Source organism: Ahaetulla prasina, chromosome 16, assembly GCF_028640845.1.
Source record: "Ahaetulla prasina isolate Xishuangbanna chromosome 16, ASM2864084v1, whole genome shotgun sequence".
Classification (NCBI taxonomy): Eukaryota; Metazoa; Chordata; class Lepidosauria; order Squamata; family Colubridae; genus Ahaetulla; species Ahaetulla prasina.
Window position 1 is genome coordinate 2,861,958 of NC_080554.1, and position 20,351 is coordinate 2,882,308.

The 20,351-nt window shown below is 42.4% G+C and overlaps 2 protein-coding genes across 7 annotated transcripts in view; both read right to left on the reverse strand.

Annotated features, from left to right (window-relative positions):
• The window catches only part of LMX1B (LIM homeobox transcription factor 1 beta), a 162,270-nt gene extending 161,339 nt beyond the window's left edge, over nt 1–931 (reverse strand). For 2 of the 3 annotated variants that reach the window (XR_009152311.1, XM_058159486.1), the window contains exon 1: nt 33–928. Coding sequence is in view for 2 of the 3 variants with exons in the window: in XM_058159486.1 (XP_058015469.1) it covers nt 33–408 (376 nt within the window). In the remaining variant the exon portion in view is untranslated. Of the gene's footprint in view, nt 1–32 lie in introns of all 3 variants that reach the window. The other variant, XM_058159487.1, reaches the window with a different exon arrangement.
• A 7,522-nt stretch (nt 932–8,453) lies between these two features.
• Nucleotides 8,454–20,351, reverse strand: part of MVB12B (multivesicular body subunit 12B) — a 63,390-nt gene continuing 51,492 nt past the window's right edge. For all 4 annotated transcript variants that reach the window (XM_058159494.1, XM_058159490.1, XM_058159492.1 and 1 more), the window contains 3 exons: nt 19,218–19,273; nt 18,163–18,222; nt 8,454–13,087 (listed from right to left, as the gene is read on the reverse strand). In XM_058159494.1, coding sequence (XP_058015477.1) covers nt 13,001–13,087; nt 18,163–18,222; nt 19,218–19,273 — 203 coding nt within the window. In that variant the 3' untranslated portion in view covers nt 8,454–13,000. The remainder of the gene's footprint in view (nt 13,088–18,162; nt 18,223–19,217; nt 19,274–20,351) is intronic.

Here is a 20,351-nt window from a genome sequence, read left to right on the forward strand (position 1 = left end):
TTTGGACGGATAGCCAAGACAAAGATTGTTACCTGGGGACGCTTCTTGGATGCCATGGTCGTCTGGTCTAGACTGATTGCTTGAAGGCCTCGGTTCTCTTTGGTCCAAAGACAAGACGTGGTCATCTTCTTCGCTCCTCTTTGGAAAAAGTAGAACCAGATGTTTTTTGACATACTCAAAAGACGGGAAAAGATGTCCTACTTCCCTAAAACTAATCATCATGACATGGTCAGGATAGGGAGAGGCCAGAGAGAGAGAGAGAGAGAGAGAGAGAGAGAGAGAGAGAGAGAGAACCAAATAACTTCTACTCATATAGTGAGAGAAGGATTGGGGTCTGGACAGCATCATTAGAAGAAAAGCAGACTTCGCCGGTCCTCCTAGTGAGTGATTAGATGACTTATGGGCCATCCAGGAGGAAGGAAGCGGCTTAAATCAAGTTATGAAGGCAGCCCACCTGTGCTCCCCTGTCCAATGGCTGTCGAAATCACACACACACACCCCGTTTAGCCGTGACGTGAGCCACCTTTGAAAGCGTCTATGGAGTTTCCGAAAGTTTTGTGTCATTCCATTAGAAAGCCACATTCTGGGGACAATTGCTGCTTTCTTCACTTTCAACTCTGGTTAATGAAGCACAGACAGCCGCCGCCCGTTAATATGGTGTGAGAGCAAAACGGAAGCATTTTAAAAAACGGCCTTTTCTGCATGGCAGCTTTCTGCCTCCCACCAGCCCTGCCAATCATCGCCAGGCCAAGGTGGCCTCTGGGAAAGAACAGAGAAATTGACAAGAGGGGGGAAGAAGGACCTTGGTTGTTTTTTTTCCTCTCTTCCTCTCCCTCCCCTCCCCCCCAAAAAAGTTTAAAATAATCTGCTTCCTGGGGTCTTCCCGAGTTATTTACTTATTTTATTTATTAAATGTGTACACCGCCCCCTCTACCTTGCAAAGTGACTTTTATATATATATATATATATATATATATATATATATATATATATATATATATATATATATATATATATATATATATATATATATATATATATATATATATATATATATATATATATATATTTGTTTTCTGAGGTTTTCACGGGTGTTTGTATATAGGTCTTTGGTTGTTGGGTTTTCTCCCAGAATTGACGAATTATTCGTCATCTTCAGGCTTCAAGCTGAAGCCTGAAGATGACGAATGAGACTTCGTCGAAACGTCGCCAAGACACTTCCAATTTTACGCGGGAGAAAACCCGAATAACCAAAGACATATATATATATATATATATATATGTATGTATGTATGTATGTATGTATGTATGTATGTATATATATATATGTATATATGTATATGTATATATATATATATTAAATTAAACTATTAAAATGACACAGAATAAAATTATTATTTTTTAAAAAAACTGCACTAAAACTGAATGCAAGAGAGCTAAGAGGTGATGGATGGGACGGGAGTGAAGTCCCTGTCAGCCACCTCCAGTGGTGAGCGCCCCCCCCCCCGTCCCCTCGGATTAATGAATGAGTATCATTTTAATGTGTGAATTTCATTTTAAAGTGTGCCATGGGGTATACAGGAAAAATGACAAGAAATCTCATCATTTTCCCAGCTGCTGTGGCCTAGCGGTGGAGCTCTTGCTTCACCATCAGGTTGTGAGTTCGATCCTAGGTAGAGGCAGATGTAGGGTCTCCTCCTTGGGCAGGGGGTTGGACTAGATGACCTGCAAGGTCCCTTCCAACTCTTGTTAATCCGTTAAATCTTGTCTTGTCTTCTTCCTGTCCTGCCCAATCCTATCCTATCCCTTTCTTTGCCTTACCTTATTTTACCCTACTCTTATCTTTGATCTCATCTCATCTATCTTAATCTTTTTATTACTGTGTTGTCATCCATTTGACAATAATTCAACATCATTCAAACAGCTCAATAAATGATTTAAATAACCTCATTAGGTCGTTACGGACACTCTAGAGTAGACCAACATTTCTCATAGGGTGGGTCTCTCCATTCCCACCGCGTTGATCACTTCACGACTTATTAATGTCCTGCTGCAGGACTTCATCCTCTAGAGCAGGGGTCAGCAACCTGCAGCTCTTGAGCCGCGTGTGGCTCTGGAGCCGCATGTGGCCCTTTCACCCCTCTGCTGAGGCTCCCTGTCACTCAAAATATGCATCAGAACCGCCAATGTACGACACCCACCGTCATGCGATTTGTTGAGCTTTTCAACCCCCGGTAGGCCAACCATGGATAAATCCAAGAAAAGAAAAGTTTCAGAAGAAAACAGAACATTTAATTCAGCTGCGTATGTTAGTTTGGTGGCTCCTCAGGAAATAGTCAGGCACCTGAAGGGTTTTGTGGCTCCCGGTGTTTTCTTTTCTGTGGGAAACGGGTCCCAATGACTCTTTGAGTGTTTAAGATTACAGACCCCTGCTCTAGAGGAAACATCTTAAGAAGTTCTGTATATCCACGGAGAAGATCTTCTTGCCCGCCAGGGCCAAACTAGGGAATGGGTTCCTCCTTTTTAATAGCAGGCAGGTGGTTTATTTATTTTGTTTTTCTTGGGTCAGGGGAGATCCTCAATGCTCCTTGTAAAGGAAAAGGAGGATCTTAAAAAAAAAAAAAGAGGGGGGGGGAGAATGTTTGTTTTCTTGTTTGGTGGATGCATAAATTCCAGAGTTACTTTCCAAGCTGGCAATCTTTGTTTTGCAAAGATGCATCATTTACAGTAGCTGTACTTTCAAGATACATGCCTTGATACGTATTTCTGTTTTCCAATTACTCTTTTTATAAAATGAAAATCAAGCTATAGGTGTATCAGGTCTAACCCCTAACCTCTTTCCTTCCTTCCTTCTTCTTCCTCCTTCTTCTCTTTCCCATCTTTCTCCTTCCTTCCTTCCTTCCTTCCTTCCCTCCCTCTTCTTTCCCATCTCCCTCCCTTTTCTCTTTCCCATCTTCCTCCCTCCCTCCCTCCCTCCCCCTTCCTTCCTTCCTTCCTTCCTTCCTTTCCATTCTTCCTCCAACTTATCCCTCCCTCCCTCTGGCCAGTTTTTATCCCCCAAAACAAAACATCAGTGACTCTCCTCCCCTGCTCCTAAAAAACAGGACAGTAACAGAGTTGGAAAGGACTTTTGGAGGTCATTTAGCCCAACCCCCTGCTCACACAGGACAACCTGTACCAGGGATTCGAACCGCAGAACTGCCATCCGAAGACTAACTGCTCTTGGTTGTAGTTTACTGAATTATTGAGCGATTAGCACCCGATTGAATCAGAAACTTTGTTTACAACATTCCTGGTTCGAGGCTCCCGGCGACTTTATCGGCTGTCCCAAAACTCAAGACCAACAAGGAAAGCTTTCCGTAGGTCACTGAAAGAATGATCAAATATGGAAAGAAAATGAGGAGAAGGGTGAAAAATTGGGAGACCAACTTGCAAAAGAATGAAAAGGACGTGATTATGATTATTATTATTTTTTTTAAAAAAGCAATTTGAAGGAGAGGAAAAGAAGTGGAATTCCACACAGGGGCTTTGGGGAAAGGCAGATAATGGAAGAGAACTGAGAAGGGGAGAGATAATTAGGACGCAAAGATCAAAGGTCTTTATACAGGACCTTTTTCTACCCCTTAAGGTGTTTGGGGAAGGGGGAGAACCAACTTCGTGAAAAGAAAGGTGGTAGGGTTGAGGGGGTAAAAGCCAGGACCATCCCTCCCCTCTCTTGAAAAATCAAGTCACACCTAATTCCACCTTAGCCTCGTTATCTTAACCGGCTGAGTACGACTTCTTCGGAGATTTGGCCAAACGCTTAAGACACAATAATTAAATCCGCAATTTGCAAAGTTGGGGCCTTATGGCTTTAAAAAACAACAACAACCCCCCCCAAAAAACCCAAACCCTTTTGGAGGAATTTTACGGCTTGTTCCCTGACATGAATATATTGTATATTGTGCCTATCAGATTCTGAAGGAAGTCTTTCTGAACAGATTAATATAAAAGTGGAGACAATCTGATATTCTAATCTGTTTTTTATTTGGCTAGAATTGTACCACCTTCCTCTTGGGAGCGTCCTACAACATCCTTTCTCAAAAAACCTAGTTATTGGAATCCTTCTTTATTATTATGTTTTAATATTTAAATTCCACTCCCAATCAAACTTCCCAGTTGGTCAAAAAAAAATGTGGCCCAGACTCGTTACAATCTGAGGATCATGGTTTAAAAGGCATTCAAATGGGCCCTGGTTCTCTGTCGTGGAAGCCAAACCCCCACCCCCCAAACCTTTAATCTCTCGTGATTTATTTCAAATAGTTTCGGTTTATAGTCAGGAACCCTGAAAAAAGTTATTTTCCTCCAGGGTAGCACCTGCATTTACTTGCAACGTCGTAACAAGTTTGTGGGAATCCTGAGGTGGATAGAAAAATCGTCTTCACAAAACAAAACAAAACAAATAAAGTTTTGTTTTCCTTTCTTCCTGCCCAAGGTAACCATGACTTATTAGATGGTGGTAAATATAAATATACATATTCATATTGCTGAAATAAAAACAGCTGCAGCTCCATGGCTATATTGGAAAACCTCACACTACCAGGGAAACATCAAACTTTGGCCAAGAACTTAGTAATATACATTTTTCTTTTTCTTTTTCTTCCTTCCTTCCTCTTTCTTTCCTTTCCTTTCCTTTCTCTTTCTTTCCTTCCTTTTCTTTTTCTTTTCTTCTTTTTCTCTTTCTTTCTTTCCTTCCTTTTCTTTTTCTTTCCTTTTCTTTCTTTTTCCTTGCTTCCTTTTGTTTTCTTCTCTCTCTCTCTCTCTCTCTCACACACACACACAAACAAACAAACAGACATAGATTTCCTAAAAATTCTAGGATCCTTTCTTTGGGGCTCATCCCCTCCCCAGTTTTTTGTGGGGGTGGGAGGGATATGGCAAACCTTTCCTCTGTACACAGAGCAAATCTTCCATTGCATGGATGGCGCCATTCTGGTTGAATGAACTTCTCCTTCCAAGGTTGGAAACAGGACAGAGGGCAGAATTCTTTTTTTTTTGCAATCAATTGTTGGGAGGGTTTATTTTCTCTTGGGCTCATTTCAGTTAACTTGAAGTTCTCTCTCTTATTTAACCTCACTCATCCCAGCTTTAAATTATCTGCTTCTTCTTCCATTTGGAAGCAGTTGAGGAAGGATTCCCACGGACTCCCACAGAAGTCCCTCCTGGATTATTCTTGGAGGGTTCTGTGGTTATTAAATATCTTATTTTCTTAAGAGAATTATACTAGATTAGATGCTTTTCTCTCTAGCCAGGCGCTATCAGCTTTTTCACTTGCCCCCCTTGAGATCGCCCTCTCCCCGCTTCAGAAGAAACCCATCATGTAAATTAAAAAAGAGGGGGTAAAAAAACCCACAACACCACCGAACTCCTCCAGACTGTAATTCAAATGTCAAGATGGATTATGTTAGCTGTAACTTCTGCAGAGCTGACATCGGCTTGTCATTTTCCGAGAAGGATGGGAACTTCAAAACAAGCCGTGTTTCTGCCTTGTAATATGTCACGCCGTGTATTAAGACAACATGTGGGATTGTCAGTAGGTAAATGCGTTGAAGGTAGCACCTCTTCCCTTTCTGAGTGGAAGATGAGAAATGATTTCACCTAAACCTAGTTTTTCTTCCCTTGGTAAGCCTCCAAGAGTGACCATTCCATTCCTGAATCTATCCCCCATTTGTGTGTGGGGTGTGCATGTGTGTGTGGAACCATATTTTTATTTTAAAAAAGGAAATAAGAGAAACTGATGATGTACTGATAATGTTGCCTAGTTTGGTAATGAAAGATCAGCAAGAAAATAACCAAGATCAGAGAGAAGGAAGGAAGAAGGAAGGAAGGAAGGAAGGAAGGAAGGAAGGAAGGAAGGAAGGAAGGAAGGCAGGCAGGCAGGCAGGCAGGCAGGCAGGCAGGCTGAAGTCAAGGAAGAAAGGATGCTGGAGGGAGAGAGGGAGGAAGGATGGATTAAAAGATGCGGAAGGAAGGAAGGAAGGAAGGAAGGAAGGAAGGAAGGAAGGAAGGAAGGAAGGAAAGAAGGCTGAAGTCAAGGAAGGAAGGATGCTGGAGGGAGAGAGGGAGGAAGGATGGATTAAAAGATGCAGAAGGAAGGAAGGAAGGAAGGAAGGAAAGAAGGCTGAAGTCAAGGAAGGAAGGATGCTGGAGGGAGAGAGGGAGGAAGGATGGATTAAAAGATGCAGACGGAAGGAAGGAAGGAAGGGAAGAAGATAGATCACTGATGATGTTACCTACTTTGGTAATGAAAGGAAGAAAGCAACCAAGTACAAATAGCACAAAATACCTCCCTCCTCCTCCTCCTCCTTCTCTACTCCATACATCCTTCTAGCATTGATGATGCTACCTAGTCAGGTCGTGAAACATCGGCAAGAAAACAAGTTCAGAGAGCACCAAGGGCCCCACCTTTCATCCCTGAGCTACAAATATTCTCCTTTGTCAGTTCCAACTGATATAGTACTTTTCAGTAATTTAGGCCTGTTTTAATTGCTCCGTCAAATATTACCATCTTTGTCTGCCCTTTTTGCTTAAAAGTTTTGGGGGGGGGGCAATTAAACCATCTTGTTTGGAAGTGAACATCTGCCTTTTTCAAAGAAGAAATATGTTATGCCTCTAAAAGACCAAGCTCTGAATTGCAAAATGCTCATATACGTACATTGCACAATCTGAAGGACACCCCTGCTCCTCATTCATCTGTTGATCTAGTCACTGCCAAGTCCCACAATACTCGCACGCATACAAGCTCCCTCCCTCCCTCAGGACAAGCTGCGGTTCCTTTGGAGGTTAAAAACAGACAGAATGTCTCAACCGCAGGGATTAATCTCCCTTAAGTTGGAAGGAGGAGGAACAAGATTATAGGTGGAGATGGAAAGAAAGCAAGCAAGGGAGAGATTCTTCAGATAGAAGAGCTAGTTTTCCAAAAAGAGGCCTGGGCCACTGTGTATACATTTCCCATCGGCTCCAGAAAGTAGGAACTGAAGATCATAAATTGGAAGATGCTTGTGATATGGCCACCAGGAAAGCTGAGGACATAAGATAGATGGGAGAACCTCAGCTCAATAGCAGCCACAAAGAATGAGCTAGTCTCTAGTTATGTTGTACGTCACACAGAGTCACTTGCTTGTGGGATGGGTAGCTATATAAATTAGATGGCTAGATGGCTGGCTGGCTGGCTGGCTAGATAGATAGACAGAAAGGTAGATATAGAAGGTAGATTAGAGAATATAGATTAGAGACCGAGAAGATACATGGGAGGTAGGTAGGTAGGTAGATAGAGAAGATACATTAGAGATAGATAGATGGTCTTTTAAAAAAGATGGATAGATGATAGACAGACAGACAGACATTCTTATGGATGGATGGAGAGAAAAAGAAAGAAAAATAGATAGATAGATAGATAGATAGATAGATAGATAGATAGATAGATAGACAGATTGATTGATTCAAGAACTATGTTGTTGGGTTAGAAGATGTCTCAGGATTTCCAGTCACATACAGAGAAGCATCAAAGTCCTACAATATACTGTATTTTTCGGAATATAAGACTCATCTTTCCCCCCCCCCAAAAAAGGATGAAAATCTGGGTGCGTCTTATACTCCAAATGTAGCCCGGCCCAGCTTCTCAAACGGAGGTTTCAGAGGCTGAAAAAAGCTTCTGAAACAAGCTTCAGAAAAAAAGCCTCCAAACAGAGCTTCAGGAAAAAAAGCCTTCAAACAGAGCTTCAGAAAAAAAAGCCTCTGAAAGCAGCTTCAGAAAAAAGCCTCCAAGACACAGCTTCAGGAAAAAAAAAACCTGTTTCGGAGGCTCTCAGAGACAGAAAAAAAAGTTTTTTCTGAAACAGAGTTTCAGAAGTAGGAAAAAAAAAGCAAGGCACAGAGCTTACAACCAAGGAACCTGTTGCTAAAATTCACTTCTGGGAACAGCTGATTGGGGGGTATTCCTGGAGGCCGATCCACCTGCCAATCAGCTTGTTTCTTATTTTCCTCCCCAAAAACTAAGGTGCGTCTTATACTCCAAAAAATACGGTATAATATTTTCACTGACATATTCGACCTACTCCCCTTTCCTAATGAAATGGGAGCAAAAAGACACCCGCAGCCTTCAAAGAAAAGAATAAAAGGAACCGGTTAAATTTTTTTTTTATTCAACAAATTATATTAAGAATACAGACTAAATTCTCAAGACGGGAGCTTCCCTTTGTAAAATACAAAGTAGGCCATCTAAAATAAATATGAAAGGGTAATATTAATAGGATTAATGTAACATGTTTAATCCACTTTCAGTGTCCCATCACGAAGAAAATGCATAGCATCTTTTAAGAAAAAGAATATTACATTCATACCTACACACGCACACAAACAGTTTTTTTTTTTTAAAAAGCCTAGCTGCTCAACAATGCTCTTGTTTTTGAAGCGAAGAGCTCAGAAAAGGATGTTTTAATCCATGCATTTCATTTCCGTGACCTCAAAGGAGCCCATTTATTTCGTCAAAAGGCAAAAAGCTACGGGGCCTTTAACCTAAACAACCCCCTCTTTCAAAATATAATTTCACACAACAAATACTTAATCCACCTCACACACACACACACACAAATACACAACAAACTTAACCTATTTTGAACCAACCGGCCGCCCTAAATTTGTCCAGTGGGTATGGGTTAGCCCATTAGCCACTCTCTTAAAACACCCATTTTAGGGAGTCTCACCAATTTTCCCAATCTTCTTTGATTTTTTTTCACCCAAACTGATTCTCCAATCAATTAATTTCCCCAATCCCCAAGTTAACACTGTTAACACTGTTTTTGTTCTGTTTTAGGGGAAGGGACAGAAAACAACACACCCATGTTTCATTTGTGCAACGTAGACTCCCAACCATGTATGTGTGTATGTGTGTGTGTGTGTTTTCACACATATATTCCATCTGTGTGAATATAAAACCGGACAAAAACTGCACAAACAGGGAATCAAGAAAAGATCTACGAATCCTTTGTCTCCCCCCAGTGGTGATGAACGGAATAACACAGTATACAAGTTGCATCCATTGATGAGATGGGATTGTGTGGGGAAGTCAACAAAGACATTCCCTACGCATGCAAATTGTTGCCTGTGATGCGCAACTGCTTTGTCCTGGACAAAGTCTATGCCGGGAAAGATTACCCTGCTTGAAAGAAAAGTTCTTCTGTGTCGGGTTGTCAAAACAACACCACACCAGCAGCCTCTACTAGGAGGAAGTAGAAGTGAACCTGCGTCTTCCCACTCATTGATGGCCTTCAAACTCTTCACATTCTGTCAACTCTAGCCAACGGCTAAGGAAGGACAAGCAGAGTTGGTCCAAAAGAGACAAACTTGGAAAGTCAACAAAACCCATCAAAAATGCTGTTAAGAGCAACAGAAACTCCCTCGTTGTAAGACCAAACATTGGGGGAATAAAAAAAAGAGAGATGTAGATAATTTTTCCAGTATGAAGAGAAGAAGGATGAGTTCTCTAATCTCACTTCCCCCTTTCCCCCCCATCTGAACTCCGAATCAAATTTGTCCTAGTTAATTTGACACCTACCAATTCTGCTTCCTGCCTTACACCATGTCTGACTGGGAGCAGAAGCAATGATCCTGTGTAAAAACTTCGCCTTCCTTTCATAGGGTGGAGAGAGGCGAGCGAAACCTTTCCTCTGAAGTTGGTTTTTAGTTCTGTCTGATTCTACCAATCTCTGCCTGGAAATGAGAAGCGCGTTATCTGCATTTATCTAAAGAGAAATATATGGAAAAGAGGTGGGAACAGTGTAAAATGCTACAGGACTGGCATTATATGTATACATCCCAAACACAGAAATAAAACACCGGTCTATCGGTATGGTTGGGAGGCCAAATACCATGTTAAAAGGGCTGAAGTTATAGAAGAATTAAAAGTTTCATGGTAACGGCCGTGAGAAAAACCATCTGGGAATCATTTGTGGCAGTCTTGTGTATTTATATTTTTAAAGAGGATGCAGTGATAACTCTGGTACGTTTTGTACTTAAGCATTCCTCTGTAAAGAAAATAAAGAAAAAAAAATTAAATTGCATTCTGTCCATCGGGAAAGGTTGGATGGAACCTGACAGGAACTTTAGAACTTCACCGGAACTTGATGGAACATGCCTCGTTTGTCACAGTCTTCTCACCAAATTGAAGGGGAGAGAATTCAAAACCTGCAGCAGAATATTGAAAAGATACCAATTGCAAACAAGGACAACTGTAACCTTGAATTCAAAAGCTGCTTCGTTGGCTCTTCGGAGCATTGAAACATAGAAGGTGCCATTTTAGTTCCTTTTACATCCTGGTGCATTGGTTGGGTTAATTTTTTTTCCTCTCCATCTTACAGGAAGCAACCTCTGGCCACTTTCCACTTGGGAGTCCATGCAATGGCTGACGGCGACTTCCTCCCCTTTCTTAAGCACCCAGGGGAATTGCTTTGAATCCCGAGGGATTCAGACTCCTTTCAATTTACCCAGTGGTACTTCTCCAAAATTTGGAGGCAAGGAAATCTCTTTGCTATCCGATGGCCTCCTCCTTATGGAAGGAAACCCATCCGGCGAGACAGAATAATTCAGAAGAAATGAACTAGGCCAAGGTCTCTCCTTCACACAGCTGTTGAGAAAGACGGATACGGAGGTGGGATATCGGGACCACTCCAAACACAGGTTCTTGCTGAGAATTCCTTTCCAAGGTTTTGGAGGCACAGAAATTAAGAAGTTCTGATTGAGGGGATATAAAAAAAAAAACTATGCTGGCCTGAACTGCTTCCACGCACCTTCCAGGATCCAAAGAGAAAGACGTTTTAGCAATCTAGATTATGAAATAAAGGCTTTCCAAATGACTTTTATCCGGCCTGGCTTTTCAAACTTGGTCAAATTCCTCAACCGGATTCAATTCACATATTCCGGTCATCAAATTAGCTTTTCTTTCCATCCTTTTAACCGGAAAATACTTAAATCTCAGATCTGTTTTTCCTAATGCCTCACTTTGAGACTTATCCAAGATCAAATCGTTGTCTCAAGTGTTGGTTTCCAAAATACCTTCAGGAACTGCCTAAAAGCAGGGTCTTCTCTGCTGGGGCCCCTTACTTATTGAATGCCTTCATGAATTTTCTCTGCTTGGGGGAGCAGAGAAAGGCAGTTTGGTGGTTGGCAACGATACTGTGAGAACTGAAAAAGCTTTGGCAAAAGAAATCATGGCATAAATTGCTAAGAGAAAAGGCAGAAAGGTTGAACAGCTGCAGAGCCATCATCCAAACAATTTTTTTTAAAACAGAAATCTAGGTTTGCTTTTTCTTGAAAAATGCAATTTATAAACTTCTGGAAGGAAGGATCGGGAAAGGCATATCCATTTTATGCGGTACAACTATCCCTCTTTGCGATGAATAAACTACTCCAGAATAAGCTAAACTAACCCCAGGAGCAGTTGAGGTCCATAACCAAGGCAATTGCATTTTAATACCGTTAGAGAAATTAGTATTTATTTACATGCAACATGATGGAACCTTTCCACCAGTGGGTTTTGTTTTTTGTTTTTAAATCAAAGAAATCATTGAAAAGGGGAAGAAAGGATCTGTTCTTTTTCTTTTGTCTGTGTAACACAGCATTTGTTCTCTGGCACCAATATCACATACACACACACACACACGCACAAAAAAAAGCAGCACAGAACTTCACACAGGTTTCCCCAAATAATTTACACTTCAGTGACATCGGGGTGTATATTCTGGAGTCATGGGCTGGAGCTCACATTAGACTGGCCTCATTACGGATCGATGTCTTGGTTTCTTTCTTCCAAGATTCTCCAGAAGAAGTGGTCTAGTTTCACCTTAAGCAGCCCAATTAGATGGACAGGTTGCTAGATTGAACTCTTTAAAATAGGAAGGAAGGATTCAAAGCTTTTTGCAGAAAGCCACTGGAGATTTCTTAGACCTTCCAGAACCAGGTCCTGGACGAAACTCTTTTTTGCAAAAAAGATCAGATATAAAATCACGTTGGTTGGTTGGTCAGTTTTTTGTTTTTTTTTAAAGGCTCAGAAATGAAGTTGCCCACCGATGAAAAAAGATCATCAACTCGGGGGGAAAGGATTCGGAGAAGAGAATTTCCAAAACGAAAAATCAGACGTCCAGTTCAGGCAGTTGCATTTTAAGCTGCTTCCAACCACAAAGGATGGCGCGTGTTGCACGGTAAAAGCAACACGAAAACCCTTTTAGAAACCAGTGCCGAAGAAAAGTGACACCAGTGGCGAGATACAGGGTGGCTTCCTCTCGATCAGCTGAGGAACGCCAGATAAAACCCAGCCGGGTGTGACGGACAACAGCTACAAAAGGATCTGCTTCTGGTTTAAGAAAAATCTACCCGAGTTTAGTAGAAGAACACCTCAGCTGAGTTGGAGCAGCTCTTCAGAGGGAAACCAATGATCAAACCTCGCCCACAAAAAAACCACAATAAATAAACGCGGACAGACAGAAGTCCCCCCCCCCATGGAAATCTAGGTCTCTTCAGTCACGTGGGTTGGGAGATGTGGAGGGGGGGAGCGCTGATCCCGGGGGAATCTTCAGAGTTAGGGCTGTTGTCCGAACGGACTCAAGGAACTGAGTCAAGATTTGCAAACCAGCGAGGACAAGTTGGTATAAAAAAAAAAAGGGGGGGGGAGGGAAAGAAATGCTATCCAGTTATTTTGAATAAAGGAGGAGTGGGGCGGGGAGGGAAGCGATGCAGAGGGGGAAGAACCAAAAATCAAGGCTTCTTGTGTGTGTCTTTTGCTGGAAGGGCCTCCATTAATACTGCTTGTCAGGGACGGGAAGGGTTGGGGAGAAAAGGTTACAAAGCGAGGAGAGGAGGAGGAGGAGGAGGAGGAGGAGGAGGAGGAGGAGGAGGAGGAGGAGGAGGAGGAAAATCCTTTTGCTTCTCAGTAGTACGTGTGTGCATTATACTCCAAGGAATTACTTCAGGAAGATGGATGCTGCTGGCATCTGGAAGGGCTGGGAGGCAGTCTGGCCGCAGCGCTCTGCTCCGTCCGGAAACTGTAGTCGTACTGCAGGAGACAAAAAGCCAGATGTGAAGGATTGGACAGCCAAGAAAACCAACCAATGCATCATTGGACCCATCAACCCAAAGTTCTCATCTGGTTCCAATAGGTTGACCGCCCCCTCTTCTTTGGGGCAGCCCTTCCAATATCTCAGGGGCTGCCCCAAAGAAGAGGGAGTCAAGCTATTCTCCAAAGCACCTGAAGGCAGGACAAGAAGCAACGGGTGGAAACTGATCAAGGAGAGAAGCAACTTAGAACTAAGGAGGAATTTCCTTAATTAATAAGTGGAACAACTTGCCTGCAGAAGTTGTGAATGCTCCAACACTGGAGGCTTTCAAGAAGAGACTAGACAGCCACTTGTCTGGAATGCTCTAGGGACTCCTGCTTGAGCAGAGGGTTGGACTAGAAGACCTCCAAGGTCCCTTCCAACTATTATTCTGTTAAAGTATCCTACTCGGGACACATTGTAAAGACCCAGCTTTTTGGAGAAGGTCTGGGAAAGGTAGAAGGAAAGAGAAGACGAGGACGAAAAGCAGCAAGTGGGGTGGGGTGGGGGAGAAACTCAGTTAGAAGGTGATGGGTGTAAAATTGGAAGAACACCGAACATCAGGGACGGAACATCTTGTTTGTAAGTCTATCTTGTGGCTACTAAGAGTCAACATTGTCTTGATGGCGCACAGTCAATCAATCCAGCGATTTTATCTGGGTAAGTCGAACGATTCCTAGAGAGGTTTCTAATGACGGGAAAGAACTGTAGCTCAGGGACTCCCCATTTCAAGGTGGAGGCGGAAGGTTCTGAAGGTCACCATGGAGAAAATCCAGCTTAGGTGGTTGCTAAGAGTTGGCGCCAACTTGATGGCACATGATCACAATAACCTATAGTCCTATTCCAGCCCAATGGCACATAATCAACCAACTATCCAACCAACCAACCAACCAACCAACCAACCAGGAAACGTCTCCCCTATGTCATGCCACGAGAAGGCCAAGACATGGGTTGCCCACTTGCAAACTTTCCATCAGGTTTTATTATTTTATTGGGGTTTTAATATTCGGCCATATTTAATAAGTTTTTTAAATTGTGGTTTTAACTTGTATTTATCTATGTGTATACTTTACTTGGCTGTAAACCACCCTGAGTCCCTTGGGAGATAGGGCGGTATAAAAATACGATAAATAAATAAATAAATAAATAAATAAATAAATAAATAAATAAATAAATAAATAAATAAATAAATTAAAGGTGGCCCAACTGCAGCAGCAGACCAATCAAAAATAACATCCCCGCCTAGGACAAGCAGCGTAGTAGGAGTTCGTGCCATAAATACATTTTAACGTCTCAGGATTATCAGCCCAAAAAGGATGAGACGATTGAGTGATGTTATCCAATCTCTTATTCTTTTCCCCGCTCCTGTAACTTAATCCTATGTTAAGCATCAGGTAGAGTAGAGGGTGTATAAATACTTTTTTTTTTTAAATTTACATTTATATCCCGCCCTTCTCCGAAGACTCAGGGCGGCTTACATTGTGTAAGGTCTCATTCTATTTGTATATTTACAAAGTCAACTTATTGCCCCCCCAACAATCTGGGTCCTCATTTTACCTACCTTATAAAGGATGGAAGGCTGAGTCAACCTTGGGCCTGGTGGGACTCGAGCCTGCAGTAATTGCAGGCAGCTGTGTTTTAATAACAGGCTATCTTACAGCCTGAGCCACCCACGGCCCTACTGTCTTCTCATTTACTCAGGAGTACCTTAAAGCAACCATTCAACCTCCAAAATCCTTAATTATAGAAAGTTTCCCTTGCCTTCTTTCTCTCACCTATCTTTACTTTCTTTTCCCTTACCCTTCTTATCTCTCTGTTCCTTCCTTCCTCCCTCCCTCTTCCCTACACCGGATTTTGTTTTCTCTCCCCTGATGCAATCGTTGATAAGACTACTAGATGGCACTGTGCGATCATAAATGACTGCTAAGGATTCTTATTCCCCGCTCCCTCCTTACACTTCGAAAGAAAATTATGGCTAATACCCAGTTTATCCCTGAAACAAAAGAAAGACAGAGGGTAGCAGCAGGAGAGAAGAGGCGCGACTGCTTTTTTTAAGGCGTCATCCAGACATGGTTTGCTGCTAAGTTTATCAAGGAAATGACAGTCCCCTTTTGCAAACTGCTTTGCAAAGATACCGTAGAGGAAGGGCCGCGGGGGGGGGGAGCATCCCATTGCCAGCCCCCTTCTCCCCGAGAATTAAAAATCAAGGGGGACCCCAGGAGTTGCTTCTTTCAAAACCCTTTGTAAGACCTTTTAAAAAACCGACCCGTCTCTGTTAATTTCATGCCAACGTCGAGAAAAGCCCCCGTGGCAATTGCCCAGAGCGAATGGAAAAACCCCGCGAGCTATTTTTCAAACATGCCAAGGCATAAAGATGTCAGCTCAAACTGTTTACTAATTAACACTTAAAAAGACACAAATTAGATATGCGCGGGGTAAGAGCAATTATAATCAAGACCGATCTCTTCTGTCATTGGGGGGGAAAATTGGGGGTGGGGGTGGGGAGAGAAGGGGAAGATAACCCAAACTCTCAACTCAAAAGACATAGAGAGAGAGAGAGAGAGAGAGAGAGAGAGAGAGAGAGAGAGAGAGAATATCCCTCTGACATGTTGCCAGTTGGCAAATATATATATATATGTCTTTGGTTATTCGGGTTTTCTCCCGCGTAAAATTGGAAGTGTCTTGGCGACGTTTCGACGAAGTCTCATTCGTCATCTTCAGGCTTCAGCTTCGTGCTTCTGGGAGCAAACTTCGTCGAAACGTCGCCAAGACACTTCCAATTTTATACGGGAGAAAACCCCAACAACCAAAGACCTACACACACACACACACACACACACACATATATATTTAATTTATATCCCGCCCTTCTCCAAAGACTCAGGGCGGCTTACACTGTGTTAAGCAATAGTCTTCATCCATTTGTATATTATATACAAAGTCAACTTTTATTGCCCCCCCAACAATCTGGGTCCTCATTTTACCTACCTTATAAAGGATGGAAGGCTGAGTCAACCTTGGGCCTGGTGGGACTTGAACTTGCCGTAATTGCAAGCAGCTGTGTTAATAACAGACAGACTTAGTCTGCTGAGCCACCGGAGGCTCTTAATGATCACTTAAAGACCATTATGTAGGACTACCCTTTAGAGCAGTGATGGCCGTCGCGTCAGCGAAAACGGCTCCCCCACACCAGGCCCTCCGGAAGCCAGAAACAGCCTGTTTCCCAACTTCCGGTGGGTCCAGAAGACCCGAAAATCAGCTGGCCGGCACGCGGCCATAGGTTCGCCATTACAGCTCTAGAGGGTCGCCTGCTAAAAAGAAGAAAAAGTGGTGGAAAAGAGAAGAGATCGTGGAAAACAACACACAGCATCCCAGAATATCTGAATCAAATTACATAAAACACAGAAACCTCGGGCTGGAGGGGACCTCAGAGGTCTTCTAGTCCAACCCCCTATTCGAGCAGGAGATCCTATCTCATTCCAGACAAATGGTTATCCAACATCTTCTTAAAAACCTCCCGTGTTGGAGCATCCACAACTTCTGGAGGCAAGTTGTTCCACTGATTAATTGTTAATCACAGTCAGGTAAGTTCTCCAAATTCTAAACTGGATCTCTCCAACCAATTCAGGCTCTTTTCCTTTGGCTGTTTCATCCAAAAAAAATTTTTCCCCCTCCCTGCAAAAGTTGCCAATACTAAGCAGATAAATCCAAACCTCTCTTTCATTAAGAGACGGATCAGTGTGGACAAATTCACGATGAAGGGAAAGCCAAGAATGATTAAGGATTGGCCAACAGGATGATTGCGAAGGAGAATATTATACTAACATGGCAGTGGGGCTTTCCAAAGCCCTGAAGCAGATACAAAAATCTAACTTGCTTTCTTTTCTTTTTTCAATGCCCATTACACTTTTGAAACGAGGCGAGGCATGTCTTTATTACTGCAAAGCAGAACTATAGTTGTGATTGGGACAGTACCGAAAGGATCGCCTTGATATTTGGAAATATTGAATTTACCGACCCGAACACTCTAATTTTGCAGGATGATACCTTGCTTGCAACTGCCTATATAATGAATAATAATTCATTATATAATCTTAGGTCTTTGGTTAGGATGGGAATGGCTAAGTTTCTCAAATGAATTCAGTTTTAGGATGTGTGTTTAAAGGAAGCGTGAATTCCTCACACAATCATAAGAATAGAATAGAATAGAATAGAATAGAATAGAATAGAATAGAATAGAATAGAATAGAATAGAATAGAATAGAATAGAATAGAATAGAATAGAATAGAATTTTTATTGGCCAAGTGTGATTGGACACACAAGGAATTTGTCTTGGTGCAGATGCTCTCAGTGTACATAAAAGAAAAGATATGTTCATCAAGGTACAACATTTACAACACAAATGATGGTCAATATATCAATATAAATCATAAGGATTGCCAGCAACAAAGTTACAGTCATACAGTCATAAGTGGAAAGAGATTGGTGATGGGAACGATGAGATTGATAGTAGTGCAGATTTAGTAAATAGTTTGACAATGTTGAGGGAACTATTTGTTTAGCAGAGCGATGGCCTTCGGGAAAAAACTGTTCTTCTGTCTAGTCTAATCGTAAGAACTGACAAAAATCGCCTTTAGTAAACTGCAAAAGACAGCTTTGCTTGGAACAGCTGGCATGTGGTGAGGATACCTTGAATATCATCAAATATCTGCCTATCCTTGGGAAAGGATTTAATACGCAGACAAAAATTCCAGGTCAGGTCTAAAAATTTGACTGATTGTGACGAATCATAATAATAAATGGAAATGAAATGGTGTAGGGTTTCCTGCCTGGGCAGGGGGTTGGACTAGAAGACCTCCAAGGTCCCTTCCAACTCTGATATTATTATTATTATTATTATTATTATTATTATTATTATTATTATTATTATTATTATTATTATTATTATTATTATTATATAAGCAATGTTGATTGAGGAGGGAAACAGAGCATTGGGTCACTAAAGCACGCCAGGGGGAAAAAAAACTTACTTACTTCTTTCTCAATTTCAGCCAAAGATTTAATTGTGATTCCCAGGAGGTCAACAGGCTGCATCTAAACAAGGAAAGACAGAAATGTGCCATTCAAATCTTAAGAATTCAATCCAGCCTTTCCTGTCCCTGTTGGGATGTTCGGCTGGACTAACGTTCCCATCTTCCCCTCTCCAAGTCAGCAAGGTTATGGGAACGGTAGTCCAGTATCAGGAGGCAGTATGGTACCCAGTGGAAAAGAGATGCGGTCCCTTGCTTGGAGATAGAAGTAGGGCTTCAATAAAGGGAAGCAGGCAGGTGAGGGGAGCAAAATATCATTGTGCATCTTATGATAAGTTGGAGCAAAGGTGGTTCAGTGGCTAAGACGCTGAGCTTGTCAATCAAAAGGTCAATAGTTCACTAGGTTCGAATCCCTAGTGCTGCGTAACGGGGTGAGCTCCCGTTCCTTGTCCCAGCTTCTGCCAACCTAGCAGTTCGAAAGCACGTAAAAAAATGCAAGTAGAAAAATAGGGACCACCTTTGGTGGGAAGGGAACAGCGTTCTGTGCGCCTTTGGTGTCAAGTCATGCCGGCTACATGACCACGGAGACGTCTTCGGACAGCGCTGGCTCTTCGGCTTTGAAACAGAGATGAGCACTGCCCCCTAGAGTCGGGAATGACTAGCGTGTATGTGTGCGAGGGGAACCTGGAGCAAGGAGAGGTGTCAGGCCAGCAACTCAGCTTGGAAGTAACAAACATCATAAGAACTAGATGTTCTTTTCAGAAAGATTCTCTTGAAGAAGGAGAGGTAGGTGAAGATGGTACGGAGAATAAAAAGCGACAGCCGAGGAAGGTTGAGCTCACCCATCCAAGGTGTTCAAGGTTTCAAATTTTCTGGAGAGCTTTTGGAGGGCCAGGAAGCACTGGAGGCTTGAAGCAATGGATCAGATCATCATTGCAACTAGGGATTTTGGCGTATTTGAACTGTGATATTCTTCAACGGTTACGTGCCAGGAGTTTTAAGTATGCAACTCCAGAGGGCTTGTTACACGGATAAATGAATAAGTATGGGAAAACTCACCCCTTCGGAAGCACAGGCGAACTTCTCTGAGATCATAAAAGGCACACCTTCCATCGCTGCGAACAAAACACAAAGAAAGGAGGGTAAGATTATTGAGGTGTCTTCTCATCTCTACCGTCCCCAAGTAGGCGGCGCGATGGCTCAGCAGTTAAAGATGCTGAGCTTGTCAGCTGGAAAGCTGGCAGCCTGTGTTTGAGACCTGGCTTGACCGTTCCTCGCTCCAGCTCCTGCTCATCTAGTAGTTCAAAAACGGGCCTCTGTGGCTCAGACTGGTAAGACAGTCTGTTATTAACAGCAGCTGCTTGCAATTACTGCAGGTTCAAGCCCCACCAGGCCCAAGGTTGACTCAGCCTTCCATCCTTTATAAGGTAGGTAAAATGAGGACCCAGATTGTTGGGGGCAATAAGTTGACTTTGTATATAATATACAAATGGATGAAGACTATTGCTAACATAGTGTAAGCTGCCCTGAGTCTTCGGAGAAGGGCGGGATATAAATGCAAATAAATAAATAAATAAATAAAGCACAAAAATGGAAGTAGATAAATAGGTACCACTTTGGCAGGAAAGTAACAGTGTTTTGTGTGCCTTTGGCATGTAGCCATGCTGGCCACATGACCATGGAAAATGTCTTCAGACTCCTTGGCCAAAAAACCAGAGATGAGCCCTGCGCCTTAGAAGTCGGACACGACTGGACAGGGAAACGTTCATCCCCTAAAATAATGAACTTGGTTGTGAATCACGTGCAAGTATACTCATTAAATCTTTATATGACTTTATCTTCTTCTGTCTCAGCCTTGTTTACCCAACTGGGCTCTAAGGGAGATCAAATGGAGAAAAGACCAGGCCACGAAGTCCTAAGTAAGTTTCTGCAAGGAATGTCTTGATCCTCAAATCTGAGGAGCCACCAAGATTGGGAACAAACGCGCAGCAGCTGGAAAGCAAGCAATCTGTCCAAATGCTTCAATGCTGCCATGTGGGCTCCTTGGAGCAAACGAGCTTCCACAGAGCTGTAATTAAGCAGACCCGTAATTAAGGAGATGCCCTTTTCTCAGAATGATTGCACTTAAAAAAAAAACAAAAAAACCCTGCAGAACAGCACACAATGGAATCTGTTATTAATGCCAACGAGACG